At 36.4% G+C, this 15,344-nt stretch overlaps 1 protein-coding gene across 1 annotated transcript; it reads right to left on the reverse strand.

Annotated features, from left to right (window-relative positions):
* Positions 1-3,047: 3,047 nt before the first annotated feature.
* Positions 3,048-9,973, reverse strand: WOL (CHASE domain containing histidine kinase protein). Its single transcript, XM_088246186.1, has 11 exons — positions 8,555-9,973; positions 8,054-8,287; positions 7,761-7,930; positions 7,009-7,227; positions 6,736-6,922; positions 6,599-6,650; positions 6,253-6,482; positions 5,876-5,974; positions 5,053-5,768; positions 3,870-4,379; positions 3,048-3,770 (listed from the first exon to the last, which is right to left on the reverse strand). The coding sequence occupies exons 1-11, from the start codon at positions 8,948-8,950 to the stop codon at positions 3,515-3,517; spliced, it is 3,069 nt and encodes a 1,022-aa protein (XP_088102312.1). The 5' UTR covers positions 8,951-9,973; the 3' UTR covers positions 3,048-3,514.
* Positions 9,974-15,344: the final 5,371 nt, after the last annotated feature.

Here is a 15,344-nt window from a genome sequence, read left to right on the forward strand (position 1 = left end):
AATTCTTTTTGTTTCGTAACCAAGAAGAAATACAAGGTGACTTGTCTGAGTGCAGCCTATAGATTGAGCCGCAACCCTTGCAAGAAGAACAACACGGTTCATGTGACGGTTGTGGACCTGTGCTCCGGCTGTCGAGGCATCCACTTTGACTTGTCTCGACATGTCTTCTACTCCATTGCCAATTTACCTGCTGGAAAGATTAAGATAGACTTTCAGCTCCTCTGATGATCATTCATCATCATCATCACCATGCAGGCTGCAGCATCATATATTATAAATATGTATATATACGTGCAAGCCAGCTATTGCATCAAATTATGTACCACCTTAATTTCTTGTCTGTGTGTTTAATCTTTTGCACTAACTAAACATATAAATTAATGATGTGCAAAAGCGGATGCCATATATGTATAATGTATGTATATTGTGTGATTAATAAAAAAAAAATAGAAAATTTGGCATAAGTCCAATTAGAGTATCTCCAAGGGAGATGTCAAATATCAAGCATAAAATTTAAATTTGATGGCTGATGTGGCAATTTGATATTTACACAGTTTTACACTTCACCCGATATGTCAAATAAATAATTATTGTAACAGTCAAATCATTCAAGATAAAGAAGAAAAAAAATAAAAAAGGAAAATGATAAATGAAAGTAGCAGCTAGTTGTCTTTAAAAAATAATAAAATATTCATTTGACATCTTGTTTTTGGTATGTCAAAAATAACAGCTGAACCTTCAACCTTCATTCCACATCAGCTTTGACAATTCGGTTGGAGTGATGTGAGATGTTATTTCTAGCCGTTAAATGTCTATGTGGCACTTTTGACATATCGGTTGGAGATGCTCTTAGGAGGAGAGATTTTGGGTGCAATCCAAGCAGAAATTGTTGTTGATCCAAGTCCTTTGACTTTTGCCCACATAAGATTACATGCCTTTTTCAATTTATTGATATTTACTTTTTTTTTTTATTAAATTTTTTGTTCCAGTTATGCACCTAAAACATAAATAAGGTAAATTATGAATTCGTAAAATTGGTAAGTTATTGATTTGTAGGATATTAATTATCATATTTGATTTGAATTTAATTGCAAATCTATTTATTGAATTCTGAAATTTTCCCAAGGTATGCCGACATCAAAATTTGTAATAAGAGTTCATAAAAAGTTCATACCTTAACAATAGGTAAGGTACCTATGCATACACCTGTATGCAGTATGCAGGTAATTAAATCCATAAATTACCTCTAGTCTAGGTAGTTATACCCTCTAACCCAGGTAATCGAACTCATATAATATCTTGGTATGGATCTTTAAACTCAACTGAAATAAAAGTCCATACAAAATTTCTTTGGAAAAAAAAAAAACACTATTACATGGAAGACAGGTACGTATGTTTATAAATATGAAGCTTCAGAAAAAACTGCTTAAGAAAACTCGAGAAAAAAACACTTACCTGTAAGGCAGGTACATATATATACAAGGAAAACACATTATATATATAAGGAAATGCATACACATATATATATAAGGAAACACTGAATTTTAGGAAAGTGTTTTCATATAATTCCATTTATGATAGTGGCATATCTTGTAAATTTTTAAAAAATTATGGACATACTAATTGCTTAATTGGTGAGACTGGACTGCAATTGAAAAGAGAGAGCATGTGGACTGCTTCCATTATATCTCGATGAAAATGGACCTATATCTAAGAAGCCATTAGGAGCTAATTAAGGTTGGTTCACTCCTGATGATAATTTGATTGGTACTGTACTAGCTAGTGGCTAATTGTGTTAATTTATCTGCTAATTAATAACTTAGATAACTCAAATTTGGTGTCCAAAAGTTGGTGTGTGTAGTATTACTCCACTACATACAACTCATATAATAAAAATTTGCATTTAAATGTTACTAATTCAATAATATTGAAACAGGAAAAATAAAACTACAGTTAAAAAGAATGAAAATGAATCATATATGGACATTTGTCACGTCTCAAAATTTTTAAGACTACTTACTGAAGATAGATATAGAATGGAATTTACCAAGGGTGGGCACAATTTCGGGTCAATCCAACTGAACCATTTAATTCGATCACAACGAATTGTGTTGGTCTAAAAATGAGCAGGTCTTGGGTTTAAAAAATTATAAACCACTCCATACGGTTGGAACTAAAACTTAAAAGTAAGCTTAATTTTGAGTTAACTCGACTGAACCGCCCAACCTGATCACAAAAAAATTGAATTGGGTTGGATTGGTCTAATAATAAGTGAGTCTTGAGTCCAGAAATTATAAACCGATATATCGAATTGAGTTATGAATTGGGACTAAAACTTACCCAACCCATGGCCCACCCTAGAATTTACAAAGGAAAAAGCTCTTCCATGCTTTCAAATATTCAGCTAGAATCAATATGATAATGTACAAAGATCTACCATGAAAAAGGAAATGGAATTTTTAAAATTTTATTTTGACAAACAAAGTAGTTCACTAACCATTTACTTTTCTATTTTCGTCCAAAAAAAAAAAACCATTTACTTTTCTATACGATGAAACTTATGACCATATGCTCCCTACTATTCACACAAGAAAGTGACTGACATCACCTTTGAAATTTGTTGTACTTTTAATTCACAAGGTTCTGCCTTTTTGAGTTCACATTTGAATTATTTTAGTGTAAGCCTTCTCTTTCTTTTTTTCTTTTTTTGTGTGTGTGTTGAAAGATAGTGCAAGCCTTCTCTAGGTAACGAAAGCGGAATTCATTAATCACCAATAACCTGACCTCTCATGTTATTCAGAAAATATTTAACCTCTCACTTTGTCATCAAATATATATTTTTTAATTTACAAATTTAACAGTATTGAACGTTTTGTTTGATTTGATGTACATAAATTATTGTTATTGAGAAACCCTTTTTTCGGCATCCTTTATTTATTATGAGTCATTATCATCAGCATATAAATCATCAAAAGTTCCATAACTATTTAGACTGTCCTTTTCAGCTTTTTGGTCGAATCTCAACTCAGTGGTGATGCACTTCCAGAAGTACAAGAGAACATTTCATTACATTCCCGGAAGGTGAAAATGTAAACAGGTGTCCATTCATGACACTTTGTTTTGTAAGAATGATACAAATCAAGGTACTCGAACCCTTTCCTCGGAAGAAAGATGAACTCGAACAAGGCATACAAAAAGTATATAAGATTTACACAATTTTGCTCCTTCCCCTTCTAAGGATCCTATACATACAAGTGGGAATGGAGGAGGCTCTGTGGTATACATGTACGTGGATACTAATCAAGTTAAAAGTTGGGAGTTGGTTAGAAATGGTTCTTTAAGAATCATCAAAATTCTAGGACCAACTGTTGCCGTTTGCTGCAGGAACACACTTACACCAGCAGAAGATCGAAAAATTGCTGGTGGTGACACCAGACCCAACCAAACAACCAACCAACCAAGATGTCCGCAGATTTTGATTTTCCAGCTTATGTCAAGCAGTCGACAATCTTTGTTATGAATCTGAGCCTGGTTTAGATTTGAAGAACTTGGCAACGGCTTGATAGAGGTTCTCTTCCTCAAAGGGCTTTGAGACGTATCCATCCATGCCACACTTTAGGCACTCGTCATAGGTGGCATGAATAACATCAGCTGTCATAGCTAATATTGGCACATGCCAATCACCCTTTTTTACAAGGCCTTCAAATCCTCCATTCATCTCAACATTTGCCTTGCTCTCCATCTGCCGGATTCGACGGGTTGCCTCAAACCTACAATTAAAGAAACATTTGATAAAGCACAGAGGTTAACATAACTAACAAATGAGAAAAAAAAAATCTAAAATAAATTACACAAACACTGAAACATACCCATCCATTTCCGGCATTTGAATATCCATGAAGCAAGCATCAAAATTGTGTGGTAGTTGAAGCAGTGCCAATGCAGCTTTGCCACTCTCAACACACTCTACATGAGCTCCAAACTTCTTTAGTGCACCTTCAGCAACTCTCCTGTTTACCCTATTGTCATCAACAACCAAAATTTTCTTTCCACAAAGCAGGCTTTGAAGGAAATTGCATCCATTGGGAACTTCCCTCCCCTGTTGCCTCTTCTTTCCTATGCCCAGCACCTGTTGAAGACATGCAGCCACCATACTAGACCTCAAAGGTTTCATAATCACAGTATCTGCAAAACCTGCTGCCCTTGCCTTATCCAATTCAGCATCACCAATATTGGTTGCAAGAAGGATCATCTTAGGCAACTTAAATATATGCCCGTTTGCGTTCTGTTTCCAGTCCAATTTCTGTATATTAAGATCGCCTTCACCAGAAATCCACGAATCCTTCTCAACTAGAATTATGTCTGGCTGGATGATATTTCTGCCATATAAGATAAAGTAGTTCAACTCAGTAAGTCAAATTGTACTTATTTCCAAAAGTCTACATGCAAACTTCTTTTGGGTCCTCAAACAAGAAATTTGGGAGGAATCTTCAAGTTTCAATATACAGCCAGTTCAACTGTTTTTTTTTTGAGAGCCTATACAGCCAGTACATTTAAATGTTCACCATAACAACAATGGTGAGTTTTTCGCATTACAAAACTGTACTCTTGCAATTAGGAGAGATTTTTATTTTATTATAATTTTGTTACCAAATTCTGGTTTTCAAGGCTTTTCCTTTGAATCAACTCGATTTCTAATTAATTAAATATGGAATTAGTTTTTCCATGCCACAATAGCATCGATTTGAAAAATATAAAAGAATAGGGAAAACAAAATGGGCATTATGTGATTCAACCAGTAAAGCACATGTCGATGAATGCATGAAAATTTGAGACCATCAGTAATAGCGGTAAACAAATATCAACATAAAAAAAGAGGGTAGTCTGAGTCTGCAAGTAGCTACCCTGCCTGAAACCACAAGCAGAAGCATGAAATGATGATTTGTATTGGCATTTAATTTCTATTGACAGAAGATCACATCAGAATGAAAACATCAGCTTCATCGCAGTTAGTATTGATACTTTTAAAAGATATAGCAAGAATAAACCTACCCGGATGTCGCAGAACCATTTCTTCCACATAAAGCAACAGCCATCGTCATGCTACTCGTAACTTCTACCAGGATTCCAAGTCTCTTTAAGTGGTATCTTGTCACAGCAGCTCTCACAAGTTTTTCGTCAACTACTATTGCTCTCAATCCTCTAAAACCAGAAGGTAGATCCTCAGAATTAGGTTTTTTCAAGTCACTGAATGCATTTTTTTTGCACCTCCGAAAATTAGCTGTAAAAGAAAATGTGCTCCCAACTTTAGGTCGACTTATGAAGTTTATCTGACCACCCATCAGTTCAACCAGACACTTACTGATGCTCAAGCCAATACCAGTTCCTCCATAATTTCTAGAGGTTGAACTGTCTGCCTGCATGAAGGGCATAAAAACACGTTCCTGGGCACATAATGGTATACCGATTCCCGTATCCTCCACAGATACCATCAAAGTGACATGCTCCGAAGCTTCATTAGTGGCAGTCAGATTACTTGAAACATCAGTTCTGTATTCTTCATCAGCAAGCAGATGCTGAAACATATCCCAACTATTCCGGTCATCAGCTGCTTCACATCCACTTAAGGTTTTAAACTGACGCCCGTCAGATGTCAGTACACCTTCATCTGATCCTCCGTTCAAGTAAGTCTCTGATTTTCTATTTATCACGACCTTTGAGGACTCAGCTAGATGGACTTTGACAAAAATATGTCCTCGTTCAGTGAACTGCAAAATGCTTAATACAATGAATATCAACCATAAATCAAGAATTAGGCAGGCAAGCCAATGCAGAACTATGTGTTGGCAAATAAAGCATGAAGAATTCCACTTACTTTAATAGAGTTGCCCACAAGATTTGTAATTATCTGTCTGAATCTCCCTGGATCCCCCATAAATATATCTGGAACTTTATCGGAAACAAACACTGCCAGCTTCACTTCCCAAATACATGTCGGAGTCATCCATTGAGAATGAAAGGAACAGAAAGTTGGAAAATGAAAAGGAGAAATTAGATGAAGCATGACAGTTCATATTTCACAATTTAAGAACAATTAAAATGATCATAAGAAAAAACAACTATGAAAATGCCACCATGTTAGAAATGAAGAAACCTTGAGGCCCTTTAAACTTAATAATTCCACCATAAAAGCCAACAACAGAAACATTGAAGTAACTCAGAGCTGCTCTTATTGAAGCCATTGGAACTTACCTCTATACCCTTATTTCTAGACTTTTCAGAAAATAAAGACAGGACATCATCTAGTATCGATCGAATGCCAAATGGAACTTCTTCCAACTCTAACTTGCCAGCATCAATCTTTGCCCGGTCAAGGACCTCATTAATTAATGTTATCAGTGCCTTTCCACAAGCTTGAGCAGTTCGAGCATAGTCCCTCTGGGTTGAATTTAAAGATGTATCTAAAAGCAACGCAAGCATTCCTGCAATCATAGAGAAAGAAAGACTGTACCCCTTACAAGAAAGCATTCACAGACTGATAACATAATATTGTTCTGAAAACAAAATCTTAAAAAAGGGAGATCTGTCAGCAGCCTACCAAGGATTCCATTCATGGGTGTTCTAATTTCATGAGAAACAGTAGCAAGAAACTGACATGAGAAAAGAAAATGACAACAGATCAGAAACATGGCATTTAGGAATGAACAATGTTTTGGAAAATGTTGGGTACAGTACCTGGGACTTGGCAACATCGGCAGCTTCTGCTCGAACTTTTAATTCCTCCATTTCATGGAAATCATCCTCAACTTTAACAATGTGCATTGCTGCTCCATATAAGATATAGCCAACTAAAAAACCAATCACAAAGAATAAGAATGCAGTGTTAAGCGCCGTCCATGACGTGGGTGCCTTCTGATGATACCTGCTCAGCATCCAATTATGAGCATCAGTATGACAAAACTGCTAAAATTCTCCATCTATTAATAGTTATTGAGTGGGTGCCCTTACCTACATATCATCTGATGTTTTCGGAAAGGATCTCCAAAGTCAAGCTTGCTTTCATGCATAAGAGATGTGTCACCATCTTGATATTGGTGACCATACATGATTAGGGGATCAGAAGTGTTTGTGACATCATATACATAAACCAAAATGGCCTGATTCCCAGCAAGTTGCCCAAGCAAATTCTCCACTAGGGACTCAACATCAAAGGCTCCACCAAGGTACCTGCATTTAATTGGAATTCATTTTATACACACACATCTACAACTTCCAGATAATAATGCAAACACTTGAAAATGAGAAAGGAAAGTAAAGACTTCCTTCCACTTAAATCATGCCATATTGTAACCGTTGCAAGATTGACGAACAAATTTGCTACAAAGTACTGTATATATACATGAAGCCTTCAGCAATATCAAACTGAAAGCTACAGGACATGTAAACCAAAATATTCCAATTGCGCTTAATTTTCACAGAATCACTGAATACTAGAGCTGCTGGTGGAGGCAACAATCCAGAGACAAAGCTTGGGGCAGGGGTTTCTAGGTGGAAAGTAGCTGTGGTAACAGAGGTCACTTGGAGAAAATGGCCATTTGGCATTGGTCTGAATACACCAATGTACCAACGGATGGGTTGCTAACTTATGTGTAGATGCAGGAGATGGAAAAGGCAAAAATATATGCAGGTAATCATAACACAATACAGAAAGCATTTGAAGAAAAGGATTTCAACAGTTCTATAGTTGTATACCAACTTACCCAGCTGCAGCTGCTATGCGCTCCTCCACAGTTGGGTTTGGAGGGAGCTTGGATTTGTAAACAGGGAAAGTCAACACAACACCAAGATGATGAGAACCCAGCAGCCTGAAAGGACTGGTTAGAACAGCTTTTCCAGTAGCCCTAGCCCTCAAAATGTTTTCTCTGTCCTCCTGCATCATGCATTGGGTAAAAGAAATTCAAAGGTCAAATGAAACGCCAAGTTTATGCTCTGATGGAAGTACATAGTGCTAAACAATATAAGCATAATGAGGGTAAACATATCCTACAGTTACCTCCCCAGACATCATGTCAAGTGATTCAATGTAAGAGACCGTTTCCTGCGAGAAAATTACAGGTGCATACTCATCTCGGACAGGTGAGGGCTCCCTCTCCATTGTCTTTATCGTCCAGCCATGTTGCCTCTCGAAATTTTCCCTATCCGAATCGAGCACTCTTTGTGCATAGGCCACCCCACTTAGAAGAGGCCTCTCAAAGGCGGTTCTGGCAGTGTATTCAGCAAAAGTTTCCTGCATTTTTTCAAATACACAAAAACCAAATCACTCGCGAAGTAGAAACCAGCGATGCCACATTCAATCATATCATACCCTCCCCATAATCTTTAAAAGGAAGATCTATTAGGAAACCATGTAGCTTAAATGAACCAAATTGTACTAGTTAAAAACATATCAGCAGCAACTGTAAGAATTTCCAATTTTTTTCCCTCTAGTCTTCCTGAAATTTATAGCAAAACAAACATTACCCAAACAAGTTATGATCAAAATTCAAACGCATACCTGATCAATTGCTGATGGGTTTTTGTAGTAATGGAATGTGGAAACAAGGATTGCAAGGGCGTGCACATGATTAACGCTAACACTGAATTGATCTTGCAACATTCTTGCCCTCTGATCACACATACTACCAAGAACTTCTACCCTTCTCACTTTGTTATCAGCATCCATGTAATTGTAGATTGACATGCTCAAGAAAAACATCACAATGATCCAAAGTATAAAAAGTTTTGGGAACCAAGCCCTGTAGGCTTGAACAAAAGTGTAACCCTTTTTAATCCCCGTTTGCTCATTCAACCTCACAGCCACAGAGTGGTGGCTCTGCATCTTCAAATTCCCACCCATCAGCACCAAATCAACCTCTTTGCTTCTTCTTCCTCTTGGTTCTTCTTTACCCATCTCATATCTAAGCTAAAAAAGAACCTCGAGAAGTCACACACTTACATACATATATAAGCACACTTTCTTAAAGTACTGGCTGTTTTTCAGACACTTTTTTCTGATGTAGAAAGCAAAAGGGTACTGCTAAACTATAAGTAAATTATTATAACAGCACAGCATTGTTTTGCGGATTAAAACATCTGAAAGCATGAGCAGGTGAACACATCTCCTACTGTGTAGTGTGGACTTTCTTCCCTCAATCACTGAAATCCCATTTCTATAGTATAAAGAGAGAGACCCAGAACTCAAAAAGAAGAATTTTCAATTCTCAAGAGACAAGCATGGCTCTCAAAAGATGGGGAAAATAAAGCTCAAATTTCAAAGTAGCCTTTCTGTTTCTCTCTCTCTGAAATTAGTCTGTCTCAGGCTGTGAACGCTAAAAAGGAAAGATTTCAAGGATTAAAAAAAAACAGAGAGCTCTAATCATGGCCTCTCAAAGCGTGAAGTTTAGTTAGAGGCATCCAGACAAAGAAGGGGCACGTTCACTGTTTTTCTACCATATAATAATGGAAGCCTCAGATTGACCCGAAAATACACACAGCTAAGCACACAACACACCAAGAGTTTCAGAGTGAGAGAGGGAGAGAAAAAGAAATGGGGTTGTTGTTGTTGTTGAATTGAAAGAAACCATCTTTTACCTGTACAACTGTAGAAAGAGGTTGGCTTGGTGCAATTCACTGAATTTATATTAGAGAAAGAGTTTTTGGTTTGGGTCGTCTTGATCTGAGGCTCTTTATTTTGTTGGGTTTCCAGTGTATAATAGTAGTTTTATGACTTTTTATGCTTTGCTTTTTAAAGCAAACTGAATCGAATTTTTTGGATTTTCAGAGATACGCTCTTGTCTCCCCCCCCCTCCCTCTCTCTCTCTCTCTCTCTCTCTCTCTCTCTCCTCTCTGTCTTCTTCCTTATAATATTGCATTTCACACTACACTCTGTCTCCCCCCTAGTTCTCTCTCTCCTACTTTCTCTCTCTGTTCTTTGCTACTTTCTGAGCTCACATTGAAGCTGATAGTCCAAACTTTTGAAATTCAACAGAAATATTTTGCGTAATGGGTCTGACTCTGACCCTTAAAAAAAGAAAAAAGAAAAAGGAAACCCCAAATGGGTTACGCTTTTTAAGTTCTTTCAACCAGTAAAAGTAAAAGGGAAGGATTAAAGAGTTTCACAGGAAGAAGGAAGCGAATTGCCCATCAAAGCGTGGCATCTCCAATTAAAACAAGAAAGAATCTGATATGAATATGATGGCCGGCTTATCTTTCTAATTTTCATTTCTTAAATCATCATATGGTTAGGTGTTTTTCCGTGACCAAAATTTTTGTTTAGAAAAAAAAAATAATAATAAGAAAAGAAAAGTTGGGGTTTGTCCATTTTTCTTCCGGTTGCTGTGTGTTGTTTTTCTAAAAGGTAGAGTGAGTCTAGCGTGTGGAATGTGCTTAGGATTTTATTTTATTATGGATCCAATTGGTAGGAAGGGAAGTCCAAAAATCGCAATCACAAATCTTTGGGATAATGACATTGCGGCAAGCCCCAGATCTCATTCTCCTTTAAATTACCTTAAACCCCGTATTTTGATACATAATTCCGAAACTACCCCATCTTCATTTCTTTTGGTTGATTTCCAATTCCAAGCTCGATGCTTTTCTCTCTCTTTTTTATCTGACATTTTCATTTTCATTTTCCTTACCTACTACCTAGTGAATGAGAGTGTGCTTGTGTTATGTTGTATTGATTAGAAGTATATAATCAATCCTTAACTTAAATACGTGATCAATGAGTCTTACCTCACATTTTTTATTCATAATCAACTCAAATAACGCTAGCAAAAAATAGACACATATGTTTTGATAATGATAGGACAAGTCTGAATTTTTTATTTATAAAAATGTGGGTTAAGTTTTAGTTGGCTAGATAGATATATGTTTGGAATGACACATAAATAGTAGGTGGTGTTGGTTTGTTTAAAAAGGGATATCTTTTGATGGAATATGGGGAAGATTTCATGGGGACCATTTTCATCCACACATCCTATGGTATATATGAATGAATAAATAGGCATAGGGACTAAATCTTAAGCATGAGGCAAAGGAAGTTTTAGGGTTTTTGGGTTTTGTGTTATAGCAATACTATTACCTTATTAATTAGCAGAGCAATTAAGGGAAGGAAATGACTTAAGTAAGTTTAAGGGAATGGCTTAAGGGGTATTTTATTTTGGTGCCACTCAAAGTGTGTGGGTGGTGTCGGCCATGTGGTGAGGTAGTCAACCTCACTCACTCACTCACACCTATCACTTTCACTTTCCCAAACAAAAAAGTCTATTCTATTTCTATGTTTCTTTCTTTTGTTTCTTTTCTTCAAATTTATGATCATCATGTCCATTGTGACATTGTCCTCCTCCCTACCTGCCATGACATTGTCCAATTTGCAAATTTGCAAATGCCATCCATCCCATCCCCCTCGCATACTTCACATGGCCAGGTGCTGCTGCTTTCTCCATCTCTACAGCATTTGCATCCAAATGTCTCATGCCCTGCACTGCCTCTGTTGTACGTGGTCCCCTAATTTGGTTTCATTGAGCCATGTGATTCTTTCAGCTCCCTCCCTATATCCAAATCCAATGGTTATTATTATTAACAAATAATTATTTTATGCAGGTTGTGAGTTTACTACTAGTAGATTCGGATAATTCAATATGGCAGTTAAGTTTCACTTTCGCCCATCACCTAATATAATTGAGATTCACACACACACACACATCATCAAACTGAATCAAACTTTCGTTGTATCTGCCGGACAGGAATATGAACATTTATAAATCATTTCTACTGCTTCTTCTTCTTCTTCTTTATTTTTCCAGATTTTCTACTGCTTCTTTATTTTTACGATTAAAATCCAGGTTTGGCTTCTAGCTTTGATACCTAAATATGTCATCAACATAATTTATGTTTTGATATGAAATAATCATGCACACGGGCTTGCTTCACAAGTCTCATTGTACGACATAACCAATAAAATTTAAGTTTAGTAGTATTTATTATTCCATATATACACGCAACGCAACGCAATTTCTTTCTTTAGCTTTGTGTAGAAAACAAAACAAAACAAAACAAAATAATGTTATAATGGGTTTCCTATTTCCATTTGCTACAAAACAGTTTTTTTGCCATGCATGCATCTCCTCCACTAGCACTAGCATTAGCATTAGCATACAACTTACAAGTTTCTTTTTTAAAAGGTTGCCTTAGCTTTAGCCTAGTTTGGATCAATTATGTGATTTGAAGGTATAACCGTAATAACAATAAATTTATAGCATTAGCATTAGCACCCTTACTTACTTTATAAGAGAATCAAATTAATTCATAACGACCTCTACTTTTCTTTTTAAATATATATACAACAACAACAAGTGCATCTTCTTTTTTTTTCTTTTTTAAATTATTGCTATAAACAAACAAGTGCATCTTCAAGTTCCAATTGATTGAGGCTTGAAAACCCGTTGTTGGTCTGTATGGTGGATTATCTCAAAGGAGAAAATCGAGGTTCATAATAAGGTGCTCTCTCTCTCTCTTACTTTCAAAGTCAAAGTCCTTGAAACACAATTTTCTTTCTCAACCAATTAAATTTAATCCTCCAGGCATGAAAGTTTTGAACAAAGGGAAGGACGCTTTGATTACTCAAACCTTACAAAAGATGTATATATATATTTGTTATATTTTTCTGATAATATATTAATGGGGAGGGGCGAGGGGGACCTGCACATGAACGAACCATGATCAACAACACAAAATCCACCAGCACAGATTAAGTGCTAGCTTCAAGGGTTCATTGCACTTGCCACTCTCCTACACCAATATAATAACATATTTAATCCTTAAACTCAGTTTTGCATGTGCATCGATACTACTACAACTCTCTACTTACTTATTTTATATACATCTATCTAGTACTTGTTATTTATTTTTCTTTTGGGAGTTTTATTATTATGCCCAATATATATAGGGGGTTGAAAATGTCGATAAAGGATTTAGGGTTTAGTTTCGATAAACATAAACTAATGATCATTTCCAAACACAGTGATAGGGTCACTCAAATAATGGAAGACGTGGTTGAATATTTTGTCAACAAGGTTGAAAGTGTTTGGAGTACTGGAAGAGAAAAGAAAGGTGCACATATAATCTTTGATATACTTGGATTGGATTGGATTATATGCCCTGACTGACTGAGCTGATGGCATTGTTTAAGATGAAGGAATATTAACGTTTGGGATAGATAAAGGACAAGATCAAAGACATGAAAGTAACTTTTTTTTTTCTAATTGCAGCTAAGCTAGCGGGGGTCACAAAAGGGCAAGCATATTGATCTCTAATCCTAAGCTTGGTTGGGTGGTATATACCTAAATAATTAGGTCTTATGACTTTGCGTTAGTATCATCTTGGTTGGTTTGGAATATAAGGACGAGATAAGATCAAAGAGGAGATCATAGATGATGAGAAGATTACGAATATAATGTCCGTAGCAAATCTCCTAGTCAAAGTAGGACAAAAATCATTAGTATTTCAGAAAAGAAGATGCCCCCCATATTACTAGTATGAGTGGGCCAGGCCAGATTATGCATTCCATATAGTCTGTCAAAGCAAGAAAATCAAACTCATGTGTTAGGGTAAGGGTGACTTTCACATGATCAACAAGTAAAGCAATTTTTACTAATCCAATTGGGCTAAATATAAATTTGTTGGCCTCATATACATATCGGACTTGGAGCATTGAACAGTGTCACCACGAATTAGGGTTAATGAATGAATAATTTTGGGTACCAGACCAGAGTCACGGATGCAGTCGGTCAATGGGCTGAGGTCGTCTCACATGTCCATTTCATTTTTGACCAGACAGTGTGTACTACTGCAGTCATGGGCATTTCATGTTCATGTTCATGTTCATGTTCATGTATGCAGTCTCTCTCTCTCGTCATCCACTCTCTGTGTCTCTGGCTTACTTTCCTGCTTTCCTCTCCAAATCACATCAATTTGCAATTGCAGACTTTGCAGACTTGCAAGCCCACTCAAAATTCAAATAACTTGCAGACTACTGACTGTCTCTGCATCAACCCTTTGTTATGACACAGAGGGATAGACCGTCGAGAGCGTGAATCTCATATTCGGGGAATTAAAGTCTTGTCTACTAGTTTAAAACATCTAAAACTCTTTATTCATATAGTTAATTGATTGAGTGTGAACCCCAATAATAATAATAAATTCACATACTCTTATATCATTCCATATTATAATAATAATAATAATAAATTCACATACTATTACATCATTCTATATTATATGTTGTCCACGTACTATACTTAAATGACCGTGTGAAGGAACTTGTGGAGAGAGTTGACATGACAACCAACTTAATAAAATTCACGAGTAAATATGCCACTTGAGAAACTGCCCTCTTTTTACTTTTGGTAAATTTTTTACCTTGCTTTTTCTGAGTGTGTCATATATATATAAAAAATATAACCTAGTAGTGGGGCAGTGATAGATGGGTTCATATTCTACAATAAGCCCATTATGCTAATATCGGCTTTAGTCTGGTTCTATTACTTCAATTATAAGAGCACTTCCACCCATTTGCCATGACAAAAGGCTAGGGCTGTTACTATTTATATAAATAGTGGCAGCCATTGCAAAAGGTTATGGTGTTTTCACCCATTGACATGACAACTACTATTCACATGAGATATGAGGAGAGGAATTTGTATAGAGTTTTGGTGTAGGAAGTGAAGAATATGACTAAATATTTATTTTAAAAAAATTCTAAAATTTTTAGTAATTGTTAAGATTTTTTTATTTTTTATTTGGTTGCTGACGTCAGCAAACCCAAGCTAGAGGTCAGGTTGGTTTAGCCTGCGAGCCGGCCCTGTCTCGTGGGGCCCACAGCTTGCCAGGGCAAGTTTGGCCTGCTAGAAGCTGCTACCTGGGCTCGGGCCCTGTCATGCTCGAGCTGGTGTTTATTGCTGGAAATGCTCTAAGCCCAAGCCCCAAAGTTTCATTTTTGCATAACAAGCCCAAAAGTTTTGTTTTACCAAAAGCAAAAGGCAATGTGTTTGTAATTCAGGTTTTGTTTTTTATATATATTATTTTGGATGTAATTTAGGCTGTATTGATTGTATAGTCGTTTTGTTTTGGCTTTGCAATGGCATCGCATGCAGAAAAACTTGTATAAAATAGAAATGGCACTGTTTTGTCATTTTCAACTAATCACATATTGTCACGTGAAAAAGTTATCACGCATGGCATGTTGCGACTAATCGAGAATGACAAAAAGGTGCTATCCACATTTCACACAAGCGTTTTTCCAT

The sequence above is a fragment of the Prunus avium genome, chromosome 1 (assembly GCF_965620075.1).
Source record: "Prunus avium chromosome 1, drPruAviu1.hap1.1, whole genome shotgun sequence".
Classification (NCBI taxonomy): domain Eukaryota; kingdom Viridiplantae; phylum Streptophyta; class Magnoliopsida; order Rosales; family Rosaceae; genus Prunus; species Prunus avium.

Bases quoted from the DNA above. Each gene is read 5' to 3' on its own strand.
- WOL (XM_088246186.1), bottom strand. From the start codon at position 8,950: ATGGGTAAAGAAGAACCAAGAGGAAGAAGAAGCAAAGAGGTTGATTTG. The intron at 8,288-8,554 runs GTATGCGTTTGA...GAAAAAATGCAG, and splicing joins ACCCATCAGCAATTGATCAG to GAAACTTTTGCTGAATACAC. The intron at 7,931-8,053 runs GTAACTGTAGGA...TGCATGATGCAG, and splicing joins TTGACATGATGTCTGGGGAG to GAGGACAGAGAAAACATTTT.